The sequence below is a fragment of the Passer montanus genome, unplaced genomic scaffold, assembly GCF_014805655.1.
Source record: "Passer montanus isolate IOZ18808 unplaced genomic scaffold, ASM1480565v1 scaffold47, whole genome shotgun sequence".
NCBI lineage: Eukaryota > Metazoa > Chordata > Aves > Passeriformes > Passeridae > Passer > Passer montanus.
The window spans coordinates 6,896,106-6,915,312 of record NW_024369596.1 but is presented as its reverse complement, the minus strand read 5'-3'; the positions used below and the strand labels follow the sequence as shown (position 1 = coordinate 6,915,312).

The 19,207-nt window shown below is 47.3% G+C and overlaps 1 protein-coding gene across 3 annotated transcripts; it reads right to left on the bottom strand.

Annotated features, from left to right (window-relative positions):
• Positions 1-36: 36 nt before the first annotated feature.
• On the bottom strand, positions 37-18,840 carry LOC120508380 (transmembrane protein 45B-like). 3 transcript variants are annotated; one of them, XM_039721931.1, is made up of 7 exons: positions 18,579-18,840; positions 15,068-15,220; positions 4,795-4,988; positions 4,085-4,297; positions 2,870-3,054; positions 1,761-1,906; positions 946-1,079 (listed from the first exon to the last, which is right to left on the bottom strand). In XM_039721931.1, exons 3-7 carry the CDS (start codon positions 4,976-4,978, stop codon positions 962-964), a joined length of 846 nt encoding a protein of 281 aa, XP_039577865.1. In that variant the 5' UTR covers positions 4,979-4,988; positions 15,068-15,220; positions 18,579-18,840; the 3' UTR covers positions 946-961. The 3 variants fall into 3 exon arrangements, with proteins under 3 accessions (XP_039577863.1, XP_039577865.1, XP_039577864.1); XM_039721929.1 differs by lacking the exon at positions 15,068-15,220 and having other exon boundaries at positions 37-1,079; XM_039721930.1 differs by lacking the exons at positions 15,068-15,220; positions 18,579-18,840 and adding an exon at positions 11,087-11,179.
• Positions 18,841-19,207: the final 367 nt, after the last annotated feature.

The window sequence follows — 19,207 nt, the reverse complement described above, 5'->3', positions numbered from 1 at the left end:
TGAGACATGAACAAAGGCAATTTACCTTGTACTGGTGGTTATTTTATTTATTTATACATATATATGTACATATGTAATTTTTTAAATTCCCGTATTAGCATATTTTACTCCTGTCCAGGAGGTGACATTCCAGGTACTTTTTTGCAAGAAATTAGCTAGTAAAGGCAGCCTAAAACAAATGATGTGCTTGTTTCATCTTGCTTTCCAAGCTGAGGGGGTTTATTTTCAATGGAAAACTGGGACATTTCATGAATCCCTGCTGCATAGCTATGTATTTTACAGTTCTTTGGGCTTTGCAGTTCTGAGGGATAGATTTTTCTAAGCTATTATTACACACTCTACAATTTATCAGTCTTAAATTTAAGGATATCAGCTTAGTGAGGATTTTTTATTTCACATTTATTCACTCTCTCAGTCTTTAAGTGAACATGAAAATTATTAACAAAACCCCTCTTTAGTTCAAAGTTTCAGTAATAACATTGGTATTGTGTTCAATCAAGCCCTGGTGTTGCAAAAATTGCCATAATCTCACATCCAACACTCTCTTAGTTGTCCTCCTTGGGGTGATGCCTTTCTTCAGAGGTTCATGACCTCAGCCTGGAGATTTCCCTGACTTCAATCACAGCAGGTCAAAGCCTTCAGGCTGTTGGAAAAGTCAGCTGGCCAAAGGATGCCCTCCATCCCTATGGGAGCATACAGGGAGCCCACAGGATGAAGTAATCTTGTCATGGTGAATTTCCATGCTTTGTTTTGCTGCTAAAAAATCACTTCAAGCTCTGCCCATGTCTGAGCTAAAGATATTTGGGTATGGATGGAGGGCAGCCACCCCTGTATGCTCAGCCTTCCTCCCAGCAGCACCACGGGGGCACCTCTCACTCTTCCAAAACAAAAATATTTCATTTGATTTGTTTCTTCTGAAAAGGGACTGTTCATGCATTTGGAGCAGGAGTTTGTACCCTCTTCACTCTTCATCGGAGCCATTCAAGAAGGCAGCTTGGGAGCTGCTGTCACACTTCTGCTGCCGGACCCCCAGGCTGATGTAGGGCTCTCCACTGCCTCTCCGGAGCCTCTGGAGACAGCTGCAGCACAGAAGCAATAAATCATTGTTAGAAAAAACCCCAACCTAATGCCACTCACCAGAACCCTCATTCTAGAGGTCCTAAAATGCTATTGATGGGGGATTGAGTATTTTTTGTCCTGTATAAAGTCTATTTGATGGCATGGACTGAACTATCCATTCTGTAGCTTACACAGCATCGCTCAGAGCATCCCTTAAAGTGGGATAATCTTCTCATCCCCTTGGAAAAGCCAAGCTGGGGGCTGGTAATGTCTTTGTTTTTGTACCTCTAAGAATTCAGTGACCTTCAACTGCTTTGAAGTCCTTGCAAGGCAGAGTATGAAGTGTCAGGGGGTCCTGCTAATGCTTTGATATCTCTGTCAAACTAAAGTTTGACTTCAGCACTCATTGTAGAGGAAAATAAGCAGTGTGACTTCCAGGAGCACCTCTAGGGACTCAGTTTTTTTCTTCTTCCCATTTAATGTCTGTGCCTCTTGCTGACACTGTTTTGCATTCTGTGCACTCAACAAATACCGTGCCCTAAACCCTGCAGTATTCTGGGACTGCTTATTCAGCTGTGATTTTGTACTGCAGGAAGGGCTGGGTTACATCTGTCTCACTACTGACATCCCACCCTGCCTGCCTACCCCAGACCTGCCCCAGTTCCTGTCCCAGCCCGTCCCAGCCCCTGTCCCAGCCGTACCAGTAAGCGAGGGTGTAGTTCACAGCCAGGATGGCCGCAGCAGCTGCCCAGTGCCAGAAGAAGCACATTGTGAGGAACATGATGTTGCTGTGATCATTCTCATCCCACACGGGACCTCCCCATGGCTGGAACAGCACAACACCGATCTGGGTGGAACAAGAAGTTGGTGGAACAACTACATTGGGAAAAAAATTATAGAATCCCCAAATGCCAGAATGGTTTGGGTTGGATGGGACCTTAAACAACCTGTGCCAGAGCTTCATCACCCTCACAGAGTTACCTTTTTTCATGTGGTGACCAAGGAACTTGAGCCCTCACCAGGATAGAGGTTTTTGCTGAGAGTGAAGTTCATCCTTGCAATGAGAGGCCACACAAAATAAATCTGTGCTTAAGATATCTCTTTTTCTGCTCAATATCCAGACACAATTGTCCCTCAGCATTCCAAATTGCAAGACATCCTTTAAAAACTCCAGATTTTGTATTTTACAAGCTCAGCTCAGTTTTTTACCTCTGAATAAAGGCTGGTTTGAGCTAGTACAGCCTTGTAAAAGAGAAGGGAAAGTGGTTTGGTTTTGGGGTGGTTATTTTGGTTCTTTTTTTGTTTGTTTATTTTTGGTTGGTTGGTTGGTTGGTTGGTTTCTTTTTTTTGTTTGTTTGGGGTTTTTTTGGACAGCTTAGTTTTGAGAGCAATCACCTCCAACTGATTTCTTTGCTTTTCCAACTCCTACCAACGCAAGCAGCTGGCTGTATTTTAACCCAGCTGTTTTATTGCTGGTGGGGTTTGTATCTTTTCACTAAACCGGAGGGAGGGCAGCAGGGAGCATTAGACACATTAAGCAATTAGGACTTGGTCGTTAGGTACTGTAAAATGTTGCTCACTTGCTTTTGCTCTTCCCCCTGGAGAAGCATTGAGCCAAAACAAACAGCTCTTGCAGCAGGAGCAGCCATCAGAGATGACCTGTGGTAAGTAAATTTTCATTCTGGGTTGTGAGCTATTTATGAAGTAAGCCTGGCAAAATAATCCTTGGGAGATGTGTGATTGATACATGATGTATAACTTGTTCCCCCCTTTTCCCTTTGCTTCATTGCTCTGGGATGGCAGAACAGACCTGCCAGAACCACGTTCCCTGGACGATGGTGATGTGGGCTCGGAACATCTCCAGGACAATGTTGTCACGGAGGAAAACCTCCAGCAGGATGCTGCCAGCCCCAGCAAAGATGGTGATGAGCAGCAGGGAGTGGATGTGCTGATCCAACAAGGGGCGGTGAAGGACATGGTAATAGAAGAGACAACCTGCCAAAACACAAGCCCTGCTTAGAGCAGCATTAACAACAACAGCCATGGCCACCAAGCTGAGTAAATCACCTGTCTGGATGGCAAATTGAGACAGGCCATCATGAAAAGAAGGGACTCTACATAGCACCATCCCCTAGGCCTCCTGGCATCCCAATATCCGGGAAGGATGAGATGCCCAACCTTGGAGCAGCAGGATCTGAGCAATAGAGTGACCAAGGACAGGGTAGTTTTCTTCCCACATCTGTGCCATCACCTCTTCAAATGACCCTTCCCTTCTAGCCAGGCTTCTGCTGTGTTCTTCTTTCTTATTGCTAAACTTCATCATGTTTTGGAAGATGTAAATGATAGATTTCCTGGTCTTACATGCCAAACTGTGCATGTGGAGCTGCCCCTGCTGCTGCCCCTCAAAAACTGCTGTGACTGGGAAAGGAAAAGTAACAGGAGCTGTGCCTTCATTAAGGAGGGTTCTATATAAATAAGACTTTCTTTTCCCATAGGAGAGTGTTGGAACTAGATGATCCTTAAGCTTCCTTCCCAGCCAAGTCTTTATATGATTCTATGATCCAGAAGGGGTCTGGAATCCCGGCTGGTGATTTGCAAGGCAGCCTGAGGACAGAATGATATTAATGATGTGCTGAAGCCGAAATAATCACTTAAAATTGCCACGTGCTATGCAAGGAGATGAGGCTAATGATGCCTGCAGTGCAATTAATGGCTCTTGGGAGAGCATGGGGCAGGAGAACAGCCTGTAGATGGCAGAGGAATGCAGACTTCACCAGCCATTTCTCATAACAAGGAATCTCATTCTGCTGCTCTGCACAGCAGTAGCCTCAGAAATCCCAAACCAGAAGCTACCTGTGACTGTATTTCCCATCTCATTCCATCCCAACCTGCCATAATATATCCCCTACAATGTGTCCTATCTCCAGAGGCATTTGGAGCCACATCTCAGTTGGGCAAATTTTAGCACTTCTCTGATTTCATCTCCAATATCCCCCCCGCAAATTAAGCACCACCTTCTACCAACCTTCAACGAAGACGGCCATGGCCAACATAAGGCGATCCAGACCCTGCGGCACCACCTGGGAGATGTAGGTGAAGACATCTACCACCCCGGAGAGTCCATAGAAGAGGTACATGGTGGTGTGCTGCCAGTTCATCAGCTTCACCCAGTCGTGCTTCTCCCCGCTGTACAGGTACAAGTGGGGACCATCGGGGACAAACTGCTCCGCCAGCATCCCTGCAGGACACCCAAGAGCATGGAGTTTCTGGGGGTTTATTTGCAATGGTTGAGACTGCCCCTTGCTGCCAGGGGTTCTGAAGCAGGAGCTGGTGAGTTTGCATTAGAGAGAAAAGACTGGATGGAAAAATCAGGCCTGAGTTTAATGGCAGCTCAGCTTTGAGAAGGGGTATGAGACTTGCTTTTCCACATCAAACTATACCAGAGATCAAGTCAAGATGGACATCAAGGATGCATCCAGGTTGCCCAGGGCAGTGCTGAAATCAGCATACTTGGAAGTATTCAAAAATATATGGATATGGTGCTCAAGTTCATGGTTTAATGGTGCACATGCCATGGTTACTGGTTGGACTTAATGATCTAAGAGGTCTTTTCCAGCCTTAAAGACTCTCTGTTACTTCCAGATCTGGACCAGTTTCTATGGAGTCGGGGCTCCTGTACAGTCATCAGTGTGGGCTAGGTGAATACTGGCATAGCAAGTGAAATATAACCCTTACCTATTAGAGAAAAGACGATTTTGATTCCCCCTTCAATGGCATCCACACGCTGGAAACAGTAAGCCCTGTGGGATTTTTTATTTTCTTTCTGGCTGAGATACTGCAGTGGGTATTTCACAGACCACCAGAGGCCAAAGAGCAGGAAGAAGCTGCCTGGCAGTGCATGACCCTTAAAATTCGCCATCCTCTTCTGACTACAAGGCAAAGAAAAACAATGTAGTTATTCAATTTACACAAGTTATTTGGCATAACACTGGAAAAAAATAGGATTTCCCTTTCAGGGAGGACTGGAATAGGCTTGACCAAGCACATGGGAATAGGAAGGAGCACTGGGAACCCCTGGGACTTCTCTGAGGTCCTTGCCCCAAGAGTAGGAAATGTCAAAAAAACCCCACAGTTGTCTCAAAAAAGCCCCAAATCTGCTGCAATGTCTGACACATCCCAGTCTGAACCTTTAATTCCAAGGATCTCTCTCAGCAGTATGTCCTGCTTTTCTTGCTATTCTGAAAGTATTAACATAAGGATCTGCTGCTGACCAGAACTTTTCAGGACCAGGTAGGACAGATAATACACAGGGAAAAGAGGAATGTCTAGGAGTAAACAGCAGAGTGTTTCTTTAGCTCCATGAACAGCCACAGAAGTGGTGTGCAAAGTCCAAAATTTTTTTTTAAATCTCTGGAATTATTTCAGGCAATGGAAAAGGTGAAAAAATCCTGCACTTATTCCACAAACCAAAGCATTTTGTTAAAAAGATACCTTCAAAAATACCCCAAAAGCTGCTGGAAACAAAACATTGTGGGTTTGGGCAAACAAATAAAGTTGTTCCCTGCATCCTGACCTGCTCACACTCCTTCTTCCCTCTCCTGAGCCTCCTTAAACCAGGACTTTCACCAAGCTGCTAGAGCCTCTGTGCCAGAGTGCACACATACCTGGTTTGCAGGATGCTGGGGAACCCATTTCCTGGGAGAATTACAGCAATTAAACCCAGCCAGCTCCTGTTTGTTTGCTTAATTAGGCTGAGAACTGATCAGCTCTTTCATGTGGGCACAACCATATGTTTGAGGACTCCCTTGGTGTGAGGTGGTGTCAGACTGGGCAGTTAGGAATCTTTTAATTCATAACAAGGCTGTGCTGCTGGTGCCCAGGACTTCCTTCTCTGTTTAGTTACTTCTCTGTACCAATCCACACTTAACCATGGGCAGAAACTGTCTCACTTGTGGAGTGGATTCTGTCCGTCCACATAGCAGGAGTTGCATAGTTTGGAGCTGGATCTGACCTCCCCATCCCAGACATCCTGATTATCCTAAAACTGCCTTCCCCAGCAGCACTTTGGGCTTCAGTTCCCACTTGCTGAAATTATAAACCAAAAATATTCTTATTCTGCTGTTGCAAAAGGGATAATTTGTGTGGGGTTAAAAATGAGTTGTTGCTCTCAGCTTTGGAGAAAGGGAGTTGTTTCTTTGGCTTTATTACTATCTGATTTCAGGTTGGTTTCTCCCAGGGACACCTTCTTTCATCCCTGGAAGTCCATGGCTGGTGCAGATACCATCTCCCAGAGGAGTCTGTCCCCAGGCAGGAAAACCCACAGGGTTAAAACTAATCTCCTAAATGCCTGCAACCAACCTGCCTGATGCAAGCTGGTTTAACCAAACAGCCAATCCAACAGCTCGAGCAAAGCAAACATTGGCTCTGTGTGCAAACATCACCCTGGTAGATGCAGCCACACAGGGCAGCACACAGGGCTGATATTCCTGCAGTGCCACCAGGTTGGTTTCCATCCTGTCTTCACCAAGCGCCTCTGAGCTATCCCTGTGGGTTCATGAATATAAATTTAGGGGGGATTTAATCCAAGAGTGGAAAAGTTGTGCACGGAAAGGGCATGGTATGAGCTGGCAGCTTTGCAGGTCACTATTAGCACTGCAGAGTTCTGCCTTATTTTGTGACTTAAAAGGAAAGATTTATTGACAAAGGGTGCCTTGGGTAATTAAACAGAAAATCAAACCAAGATGCTGTTTGCCAGCAGGGCTAGCACAGTCCAGTGGGTCAATACAATCACGTCTGCAGTCCTTTGAAAGGGGAAACTGGGGAACGGGAGCATCCAACTGTTTCCTTGTGATTAAGGGAGCAGCATTCCCAAGCCATGGAGAGGGCTGAAAAAAAAAAATCTATATTTTCTGGGTAAGTAGAGAATCTCATCATATATGTGAAATGGGGGTAATGGCTTTAAGCTGAAAGAGGGGAAATTTAGATCTGGTACAAGGAGGGATGATGAAATATTGGGCTAATAACTGGAAGCAGAACCAAACCCATCCCAGAATACCATAAGAAGGATTTCTGCCATATTCTGCTGTATTAATGCTACAATGGTAACATGACCATAGCAATATACAGTCAAATATATAACTGATGTAGCTCTTGCAGTTACATATTAAAGGCTGATATAAAATGGGGCCTGATGGTTTTCCAGCTGAGATCGATGCAGTCAAACTGGGACGACCTGAAGGATACACTGATCAATCACAATTAAAAGATCAGCTAAGTGGGGTATGCACAGCCACCTTACAGTGCTTATGTGATCTGGGCTGAGCTCAGGGGGTCATGGGGACTCTTTTGGGGTTGCTGGTCTCCGTTCCTATCTTATAGCAGGGAGCACATGGCTCAGCTGGGACACGTGACCAGCAAAACTATTTCTCCTGCTTCTCTTCCTCCTCTGAAAAACATGCAATGGGTAAGCACAGGGGAAAAAACCAGCCACAGTTATGTTGTGCCCTGAGGCAAACAGCTCTTGTTTATCCCTGTAGCTCCAAAGGAAGTGAGACACGCTTACAATCCGCAGAGAAAAAAACAAGCTGAAGGTCCAGTGGGTGCTGGTGTTGGTGGCCACAGCCACTATCCCAGGGCATCCCTGCTGAATGTGACTTTGTCCCTTCCCTAATCATCCAGCCATGTTTGGAAACACCCCCATGTCCCTGCTGGCTGCTGCCTTGTATTCGTGCTCTTTGTCCCCTGTTTATTATGGTACCCTACACTGTGTCTGCTTAATGATTTACTGTTTCATCTGCTCTTATCGCCTTCCAGAGAAGCTGGTTTTTCTTGGTTTATAGCTAATGCACCCAACCACCAGGGGAGGCATCTGGAGGATGGTAAGGAGTCTGAGAGCCTGATTAGGCTTTCACCTCCTCCTTCTCACACTACCCTGGCAGCCACAAACTCTCTTTGTAGCCACAGCCTGGGCCATTTTACTTTTCCAAATATCTCATTTGGTTTCCTGAGGGATTTTTTTTGTTTTGTTTTTTGCGGGTTCTTTTTTTGGTGGGCTTTTTTTTTTCTTTTTTAAAGTCCGCTGATAGTGTCTCTGTCAAGGCATCACTTCCATTTTCCCCACCTAGGAAATCACAGTCTAAAGGTCACCAGTGGGCAGAGCTGACAGCCATCACCCCTGCAATTAACTTTGCCCTTCAACCTGTGTGAATCAGGCAGTTCAGACACACCAGAGCTGGTTTGCTCACTGTACCTGTGCTTTGCTCTCAGAGCATCTGTGGGTGATAGGGATGGTCCCCAGGGAAAGGCTGACTCAGGAAAGAGGAGAAATGTCCACCCAAGCTGAGCTCAGGCTGAGGTGAGGAATGCCAGTGAGATGTGTATCTGGAAATAATTAAGCTATTTCCAGCCTTCCAGAGGGGCTCTTGTGTTGAATCTGCAGTTGCAGGTGCAAATCAAATCCAGACCTACAGACTAACACCAGCTGAGGTGCTGTGCTCAAAAAACCATCCTCAGTCAGCCTCTTCCCTATCCTGCATGTCCTCTGTGTGTCTCCCTGAATACAACATAACCCCACTGCCCAAACCTAATGGGCATGGCAGTGAGTGAGCTATCTCTGCCTCTGACAATGATAAGCTCTCCTGTACCCGGTGCTGCCTCACTCATTACCAGCACTGTCTTATTTGTCTGCAGAGGCACTTATAATCATAGCAGCAGTTCCATTAGCTCCCACGGGAGCTGGATCCCTAATGCATTAATGTCAGGCTAAAACCCCACTCTGAACCATTTCATCTCATTATTGTCAGGCTCTCTTTTCCCTCTGTCTCTGTCCACACCAGGGTGTGTTAACAGTGACACTGAACAATCATCTTCCTCATACTGGTAAGCTCAGCTGCTGCTGCAAAAGCAGGAAAGCAACATTTCTGCCTCTAAAGGACCCTTAAGGTGTTTGGACTTGGGTTAAAAAATTATCATGATCATTGGACACTATTAGGCTCAATTGCCAGGAAGTATCTGAAGGACCATCAGGTACTGCAGGAGCTTATGCAGTGGCTGCAGACAGAGAGCACAAACTGAGATAATCCATCCCCCTGAAATGGAAAAGTTCAACATGAAAGTTCAAACAGGGATGAAAGCTTTAAATTCAGGATGCTGGACTAGAGGTCTATTTAATAGACATAATGGATCCATCTGGAAAGAGACACTGAGGGAGAAAGAGACAAAAACTAGTGATGGAGAGGTTATACAGCTCTCTGCTTCTTCGTCCTTATGCTGCCTCCATTTGTCTCCTGTTTGATAAGCCCCTGGTTTGGATTCTCCACCCCTGTCCTTGCTCTGAGCCCTGTCATCAGGAAAGCAGCAAAAAACTACATCCCAACGAAGAAAGCTGAGAAATGAAATAAATTAGTCAAAGCCCAATTACAGGGGCTCAGAACAGGCACTGTCATTCCTTTGTGACCTGCATTTGTTTATTTGTGGTTTTAAGACAGTGAGGTCTGACTTTAAAAATTACCTGTTGGGGGAAATGCATTTTACCATCTCCAAAGCCATTTTTCTTTGCCTCTATGTGATGGTGAAGATATTAAAGTGCTTTCTAAAGGAGTGGATGCCATCTGTGCCCTGAACTGCCTCCCTTGCTCCATGATGTGTGATGGGGCAGCCCTCACTCCAATAACCTCTCACAGGTACCAACCCAAACCAAACTCAAACCCAGCATTATCACCATCAAAAATGCCACAAAAATCAGTATTTATAGAATCCTAGAATCACAAAACAGTTTGAGTTGGGGGGGATTTCAAGATAATACAGTTCCACTCCCAGCCATGGGCAGGGACACCTTCTACTAGACGAGGTTGCTGCAAGTCCCATCCAACTGGCCTTGAACTCTTCCAGGGGTGGGGGAGCCACAATTTTGCTGGATTCCACAACTTCTCGGGCATTTTCCAAAGAGGAGATGAATACTTGTCCTCAAATTGTCCCAATTGCCCCAGAATGTGACACAGGTTAAGCACAGTGTGTCTTCAACATCCCTCAAGGAAAACCACCCAAGACATTAAAACAATTAAAACAATTTCCATTGCACTATATACCCAAAATAACCATGAAACACATAACCCTAAGCCTGCTGAGTACCACAGTTTGTCCCTGGGTACCCCAGAGCTGTGGTCCCCAACATCACCCTCCACAAAGCACCTGGAGCCTCAGCTGTCACACCCCATTCTGCCAAGGTGAGGGGTTGGTCATTTTTTAATGATAAGCTGGTAGGAAGAATGGAAGAAAGAAGAAAAAAAAACATCTCCCTGCAGCACAGGTGGCCCTGCCCACAGCAAGGGAGATGGCATGAGATGAACTTTAAGGTCCCTTCCAACCCAAACCATTCTGGAACTCTACAAATTCAAACTGTGATGTTTTAGGCACTAGAAGTGACTTTTCTAGGCATTGCTGTGGGTAGAGGAGTTTTGGGTGGGGAGGGAGTGGGGAGGGGGTGGGGAGGGAGCTTTTGGTTCAGTGCACGCAGCAGCAATTTCATTTTGGCTGTGAGGCAGAGGTTTGCATTTGATTTGGCTGGGAGTGGAGCAGGGAGCCAGCAAAGGCTCCTTGCAGAGTGGCAAGGGGGTTTTGGAGCCCTGCTGGCCCCAGGCTGCCCCTCTCTCACCTCTGCCTGCTTTGGGGCCCCACATATCATGTTTATTTTTCAACTTCCTCCTTGGAAAAAGTTGCTGCAGGTTCGCTGGGCTGTCCCATTGCCTCCCAGCCCAGCAGGGACAGCAGACAATCCCCTATGAGCCCCTCCACAGGGACCTCAGAGCAGGGCAACTCCCCGGTGGACTGAGAACATTTAAATCTCTCCCAAATTTGTTTTCCTAAGGGAAGCAGTGATTCATTCACCCTGACCCCTCTCTTCTCTCCCCATGGAGTTTGGATGCCAAATTGAGGGGTTCATAAAGGGCAGGCAGGGGGTCCCTTCCCATCCCATGGTGTGGGGTGACCTCCCCCCTCCCCATGCCAGCCCTTGCCAGCAGAGCCTTACCTGTCCTGGTGATCCTGGTGCTGCACCTGCTCCCAGGTGATCTGTGCTCCTCCCCTGCCTGTGGCACCCGCCTCACCTGCCTCCTCCCTGCCTCCCAAAACCCAGCTGGGAGAGAAAGGTGACCCTGGACACAGAAATCCCCCACTCCTGGGCACACCAGGTGCTTTAATTTGAAGTTTTCTCCCACAAAAGTAATCTATGATTTGCTGAATTGGCTGTCTCAGGGCTTTTCTCCTCCAGATCTTAATTTTCCCAGATTTTGTACAATGATTTAATTTCCTTCAACCAGAGTTCCCCATTACCCACCTGATGCAGGGTGGGATACAGGGCACCTGTGTGGGGCATTACCTCCCACTCCCAGGTGCCTGCACCCCTCATCCCCAAAACACTGCATTGTTAACAGGATTAACTCCTTCAAAGCACTTCATTTTCCATTTTCCATGCTTCCCAGGTTTGATGGATGCCCCTCCTAGGACACCCACTCCTAACCCATATTTCAACTCCAAATGCAATTTTCTGACCAGGCCTCCTATAAAGCTGAGTTTATCCTTAGTAATACTTTCTGCTTTCATCTCCAGTCCTGCAAGTGCTTTACAAATGTTAAATAATTAACCCTCATGACACCCTTGGGAGGGAGAGAAGCGTTATTATGGCTATTTGTAAAGGAAGCTTTGACAGGGCCTTCTGTGCTCCCGCCCTGGGTTTTACTCACTTTTAGGGAGCAGTGCAGCTACTTACAGCACTGAGAACAACTACACCTGCCACAGGGAATTTGTAGTAAGAAAGCTAGATTTTAATGTTTTAAGTATATCCACCCTGATTTATAAATGACTTGAGGTTTAGAAGAGCTGTCTGCCAACCCTGTCTTTTTCTTTTATTATTATATTACTACTTTGATTTATTGACATAAAATCTATTCTCACTCCTTGTTGCACAATGTTGTTTAAACAAATGAGTTCTTAAATAATAAATAATTATCAATTAATCCATATTTCTCACCTCCCAGAGAGGTAAGTGCTGCTGGAAGGGAGGAAGCATCCCACAGTCATTCTGTCCTTTATTAGCGGTGGGGTTGGATGCCCAAACCCTCTGTTTTTCAGGTGGGAGAATTAAAATTTTCTAGAGGCAAAAGCCAAACTGCAGGTATTTATTGTCTTTCATTAAATTGTTTCACAAATATCCCAGGAGTCTGATGGTGTTTTGTGTCCCACAAACCCTGAAATAAATCAGAATTAACTGAGGCATTTACACTCACCCTACTCCAGGCACATAGGAGGATTTACCAGAAATTTACCAGATTTACCCAGAAAACTACCCCCAAAACTGCGGCTGAGGAATAAATTGACAACAACTGTTGAGATGCAGGGCCCAGGAAAAATGAAGAATTATTTAGCCTGGGAGTTGCTACAAGTTCATCAAAAATACCCCAAGAGATGTCCAAAAACGCAAACGAGACCCAAAAAATGCCACGGAAAAGTCTTGGTCATGAGTGATGAAGTTGCTGTAGCTGTTACATAAGAAACACCGAGTTTAGCTAAAAATGAAACTTTAAGTTAAACATGATTCTGAAATGGGAGCTTGTTCCCACCCAAAGCTCTGCTAAGTCATGTTGGTATTTCTTGGCTACCAGGAAATTTGCACCTTCAAATATTTGCAGAACAAAATAATGGGGTGTGTAGGGAGGTGGATCTTACTCTAAGGAAACAAATAACCTCTCTGGGAGTATTTGTTGTAGTAAAGACCTTCCCTGATCCGGTGTTATACAGAACATCTCATTTCCAAGTGGTCCTGAACAGTCATTTCCTGATAAGACACATCAAAACCTGACGTCATCTCCACCTTAAATCCATAACTTCCGGGAGCTCAGCCACTCTTAAAACCTTCACAGTTCCTTAGACAGCCTTGAAAACACATGTAAAGGCTGTAAATTCTTTGGACATGTGTCCAGGTCAGGCTCTCACTATCCACAGGCACTGGGCTACCACTGGAGATGGGAATTCTGGTCAGCACAGCACATCCAGCCTAAAAAACAAGTCCTGATCAGCAACTTTTCTGAATCTTGCCTTCCCATTAAATCATCCCTGAAAAAAAATTCAGAATTCCTATTCTAGGAATTTTTGAGGCCTCAAAAAAGCTCTTTTGTGTCCTGCCCATATCTAATTTTCCACCTACTGATGTCTATTTTCTCCCTGCTTATCTCATGCAGAGCTGCAGCTCCTAAACATATCCACAGGAGATCTGGCAGCAAAGAACACCCTGGCAGTCTCTTCACATCAAATACAAAGCTAGGAAGGACCAAGAAAACAGGAGTTTGCTTCTCTGGGAATCATCTCAGTATGCTGTCTGGTTAGACAATACCTGCAGTCTCCATGGATGCAGCTTGGGATGCAGGCTGGAGTGTGCTGTGAGCGTGATGCTCAGAAAGAGCTCAGAACTAACAGCTCAGAGAAATGGGGGAAATGATGGAGTGTTAGAGTGAGGAAATTAGTTCCTGCATTTTCCTGTGTTGGCAGAGGGGATGGGTGAAGGAGTCATTTGCCACATGGCACATATCTGGAGAGAGGAGCTGCATAGGCCGCCTGCAATTTTAAGAGGCAGGAAAATGGGAAAGCAAGCTGGCACACTGGCCAGACACAGATATTTGTCTGGTCCCTTGCTCGAATAGCTATGTATTTTCCAACCAAAATGATGATGTCTCATTTTCCTTCCCCTCCTCCTGCACCCACAAATCTTGCCTGTGTAATGCAGGCAAAAGGTTTTGTACTTAGATGCTCCCATTTCTAAGTGAGCCACCTCCTAGTGGCACCTCCCTAAGCCTTCCTGGTACCCATGGAATGATCCCTCACAGCATCCTCCCACCTCAGTGTTGTTTGCCACCTGAGTGCTCACCCATCGCGTGCAACCCAGATTTCTAGTGATGCTGAAGTACCTTGGAACAGAGGAAGGGGCAGAGACCTGCAGCTGCTCCACAGTACCATCACCTAAATTTATTCCTCTCCATAGGCCACTTCAGTCGCCACGTACAGAAAGATGCAGAGTGCAAAGAGCCCTGGGGAGATGACAAGGGACCCACCAGACTCTGCCCAAAATGTGACCTAATTCTTGCAAATGCTCTGTTCTCATGCAAAGAGGTTGAGGAAGGAGTTTGCCAGATGGCAAAAGGAGAAGATGAATAAATCGAATATGGCATAACTGCAGCTGTGGAGAGCAAGCAGCATCCGTGCACAGCCAGGAGGAAAAGGGACTGCTTTGGGGCAGAATGGGGCAAGGAAAGGTGACATAAGCAAAGACAACCCCCAGAAATGTCTCTGTTACAGCCTTGTGAAAAGATCCAAGACCCCAGCTAGGTAAGAACAGGCGAGAGTCAAATAAAAGCAGGGAAGGCTCAGCCCTGATGTGATTCCAACTGCATCAGTCCCAGCTGGATGCCAGAATTTAAGCATGCTTGGACACTGCAAAAGCATTAATAAGGGACAGAAAAGGAAATTTGTGTAGCCAGATGAAAGAAAAGGATGAGAAAGAGAAGGCAGAGCATGAGAAAACAGTGACAGGCAGCAGAGATGGAGGTTCAGGGGGAGGTGGTGAAGGTTAAAGATGAAAACAAAGGCACTGAAAAGGAAGCAGAAAAGTGGCCAACCCGTAGGAAATTTTAACAGGATAAAAAAATAACACACAGCTGATGAGCAGTTAAAAAAATAAATGGGAACACAAGGAAATGCGCCCCTAAAACACCTCAGATGGAGAGTGACCCATCCAGGAGATGTGCAGGGGAGCTGGGCAATCCTCAGGGCTGTGCCATCAGCATTGTCCCTGGGAGCCAGACAAAATTAAATCTTCACATCCTGGGAGGTTTGATTTGGGGATTTTCCCCTCCATCCAGCTGCCATTCAGCAAAGATGGAGCAAGGGCACATCTCCGTGGCAGAGGGAGGAATATCACCTTCTCAGCCAGGCTAGGCCTTGATACCCATACCCAGATCACCTAATAAAGCAAGAGGAATTTGGGTGGAGGGTGGAGGAATTCGTTCATCTTCAACACCTGGAGCTCAAAGAAATGTCTCTGAGTGATGGTGAGATTACTGGGGACATAAAATTGTGAGGAGCCAGAAGGTTCAGATGTAGTAGGTAATTTCATCTGAAAAGAGAGAAAATCATTTAATCATTTTGACATGTTAACACTGAGCCCTTTGCTTTTGAAATTAGAATTGGGAAGTGTCATCCCTACTGATATTTGTTTTTGACATTTGTTTTTCTTCCTTGTAGTCATCGTCTTTACAATCTTCCCCCCTCTTATCCTCCCCTCTAGCATCCCTCCTCCAACTATATTTCCCAAGTAAACATTTTTAATTTCTGCTATGTTTCATTTAATTGTCAATCCTAAAAGTTGAACTACCATAAAGAAATACAATGAAAAACTATACCTAGGGTCATGCAAGAAGACCAAGTTCAAAACCTGGCATTTATTGACCTTTAAGCAATGGAAACACAACTCTGATAGGCTGCAAACCAGCATCTCCCCCACTCTCTGCAGAATCAACTTTGGATGTCAAAGCAATCCAGCCTTCCCTGTAAATTCATCCCCATAGAGGAGGGATGAATTTGGGAAGCAGGTGCTGAACTTTTTGGGAGCACCCTTCACACTCGAGAGCTTGCACTGGGGATTTGTATTGTTAAATGGCGGAAGAGAGGTGGGGATTGGGGGTTGGAAGGGTTCCCTGTGGATGTAGGGATGTGGGATGCCGCCCCAGCCTCGGGGACCAGCTACTGCACAGTGACCAGACATGTCCGGGATGTGCAGAACGGAACCCCGGAATGTTTGGGAACACTAGGTGGTGCTGAGGGCTCACGGAAAGGATCCCTTTCTGCCACAGAGGGATGCTCCGGGGTGCGAGGGTGCAGGCCTGGGGGGGAAGGGGGGGCGGGGAGGGGGCAGGGGCTGCAACCCCATTTGGGGTTTGGCTGGGAGCCCAGGTGTGAGCAGCTCCTTGTGTCACTTTGTCACATTCCTCTCTCTCCAAAGGCACTTGGCCAGCAGCTGGACCGCTGCCCTAGTTTCAGGAAGACCAGCTCTGTCCCAGTCCCTTCTCCCACTTTCCTGGGGTTATACCTGCCATCACATTCCTGGTTTCCCATTGGGGAAACTGAGGCACAAGAAGAGGCATTACTCAAGGCGATTCCCAACCCACCCGGCGGCATCTCTTTCCAGAAAGGAGGTGGAATGGCCTTCTGGGGAGCCCTGAAACAAGTGTAAAGGGTTCAAAGCATCCTTTAAAAAATAAGGATTGTGACAAAATGCCAGTTTTCACCACGGATCTCTTTGCTGCTGCAGATTTTACGTGCCCAGATGAGTTTTCAAGCACCCGGTGAGAAACAAGGGGGCTGTTAATTAGGGTGAAACCCACTTAGGGCTGCCGCCTTCTCCCCCTTCACCTCCATTCCTCCTCCGCGGGTTCCGGTTACGCCGCGGGTCCATAAAGAGGGTCTGAAATAATTGTGCAGTTGTCACCGCCGGGCAGGGGAGGGGGGGCTATTTTAAAACGCCCGGCTTAGCCCGAAGGGCCGAGGGGATCGTGGCACGGCCCAGCTGTCCCCGCCGAGCGCGGGCGGGGACTTCAAAGTGTCAGGCGGGATGTGTCAGCGCCAGCCTGTCCTGGCCACCCGGCCGCGAAAGGAGCCAGGCTGCCCGGACCGCCTAATGGTGTTTTGACATGTTTCAAGAGCAATTGCTGGGACTCTGGAGATGTGGGGAGCAGCTGGAAGAGACCTGGGGGTGATGAAGGGAGAAGGGGTGGGAGGTGGGGGAAGCAAGAGAGGGGTTAGTAGGGGGATGCAGACGTGGTGAGGTTGTACATTTCTTTTGACTTCAGAAACTGGGGCGGGGAGGAAGCAAAACAGGGAGTGCTGCAGTGCCTGTGCTCCAGTGCTGCAAGTCCCAAATGGGGGAAACAGAGAAATACAGGCTTCATATTGAAAGAGAGAAGGTTGGGTTGGCTATTAGGAAGACATTTTTCCCTGTGAGGGTGGTGAGGCTATGGCACAGGTTGCCCAGAGGAGCTGTGGCTGCTCCATCCCTGGAAGTGTCCAAGACCAGGTTGGACAGGGCTTGGAGCACCATGGAATGCTGGTGGAATGCAAAGGTGTCCCTGCCCAGGGGAGCAGTTGGAACACGATCTCTAAGGTCCCTTCCAACCCAACTATTCATTTTAGGATTCTAGTCTAGAACCCAGAGGGAAGCACATCTCATCAAAATATTTCTCCCTGTCTTGTACCACTTCTGACAGTGACACAGGTGACACCTCTGCTCCCCAGGGCAAAGTTCAGAGTCTGGAAGAAGAGAGAAACATTAACAACTCACAATCCCATGGGATTACCAAGTTTTGACCATGCCATGGCCACGCAGGCAAAGCTTCCCCATAGCTCCAGGAGAAGAAATAAAACATTGATGTTGCTTCTAATGTAAGAGCTGATAATTTAGAGTATTATCAGGGCCCAACCTGCCATTCCCTCTGGTTAGTGAAGGGCTGGATGGCCGAGAAGACAAGGACTCTGTTGTCATCTTGGCCTCTTCTTGTTCTGCTGCTCTGCCTTCATGTGAGCAGGATTTTCCTCCCAGGGTCACAGCATGGTCACTGAGAGCTCAATCACAGAACCAGAGAATGGTTTGGTTTGGAAGGGGCCTTAAAGATCATCAAATTCCCCTCCCCTGCCCTGGACAAAGACACCTTCCACTAGACCATAGTGGAAGGTTGCTCAAGGCCGTAACCAAACTTGGGCACTTCCAGGGATGGGGCATCAGCCTGCTGGAAAGGGGATGCTCAGCTGGGGCAACTCTTCCAGATCTACCACCCACTAAAGCCCATTGCCTGCATGCTTCCCACATTCAGCTTTCCAGAGATTGTCAGCAGCATATCCATCCCAGTCACCTTCCTATTTACTATTTACTACGTGGCACCACTGCCTTGGCCATTGTGGTGAATTTGCCCTCCAAATCAGCCACCCCAGGAGTAGAACAGCCCAATGGAGAACAGCTCTTCTTGTGCCTCCAAATACTCCATGCACAGGCAGACGTGTGGGATGCCTTCAGCCTTGTACCCACCAGGATCAGCTTCCCAAAGCCATCTCCTGTCCCTTCATGAATAATCAACTATTTCAGGTCTCATCTAAAGACCTTTTTTTTTCTGCATGTCCTGTACACCCAGAATTTCTGGATAACTGTGATGTGGTGTCCTAAACATTTGGTTAAATAGGCAGAAGTTTGGCAAACTAAAATGGGGCTTTTCCTGAAGCCAGGACAAACCACTTAGGAACTTCATGACATCTCTGACAGGCTGAAGACTCAGATCCCCTGCAATGTGAACTCTGAGGATTCCCAGAGCCAGGCAAGAGCCGTCTTTCAGCAGCTGTGATCCATTTATAAGGTGGGTTTGAACACTCCTGACTGGGGAATGGAGGCAATAGGGGCAGACAAAGGTGGGGGAAACGGTGTTATTTACCAGTCCATTTGTATGACGTGAAGCTGCCCCGGTCCATCATCTCATCGCTGCGAGCTGCGGTTTGCCAGGTTTTAGGCTTTCATTCCGGGATTCCAGCGGGACCCGCGTTTCCCCGCGCCGCCGTAGGGACGGCAGCTGCCGCCGACTGCTCCTGTCAGAAGGGACCGCCGGCGCTCCAGAAACCATTTCGGCAGCATTTGTCGCAACAGTTCTGCTAATCTCCTCTCTTTCATTTGCAATTGTTTTCTCACAGCGGCGCTCGGACAGCGGAGCCGCCCCGCAGGCCGGCCCGGAGGCCGGAGCTCCGCGGCGCTCTGCGGACGCGGGGGCGGCAGCGGAGGCGCTCGGCGAGCAGGACGGGGGCTTCAAACGGGCTGGGCTCCTCCGGGCGCGATTGAAGCGGGCCGAGGGCTGGAGCCGGCAGCTTTGAGGCAGCCTGGGCCAGCACGACCAAGAATAATTGAACAAATAGTTCATCTGGTGACCCAACAGCTGTAGGTAACAGGCGATTTCCAGAGGATTAGGGGGAGCTGTGAAAGGGAGGTCCCACGGGAAGCCTAAAACCCTCATCTTGAATTTAACCAGCCAAGAACACATGTTGGAGCCTTTGACTTAGTTTTTACACAAAT

Bases quoted from the DNA above. Each gene is read 5' to 3' on its own strand.
- LOC120508380 (XM_039721929.1), bottom strand. The intron at 4,298-4,794 runs GTAAGGGTTATA...GGTGTCCTGCAG, and splicing joins AATCGTCTTTTCTCTAATAG to GGATGCTGGCGGAGCAGTTT. The intron at 1,907-2,869 runs GTCTGTTCTGCC...TGTTCCACCCAG, and splicing joins AGGGAACGTGGTTCTGGCAG to ATCGGTGTTGTGCTGTTCCA.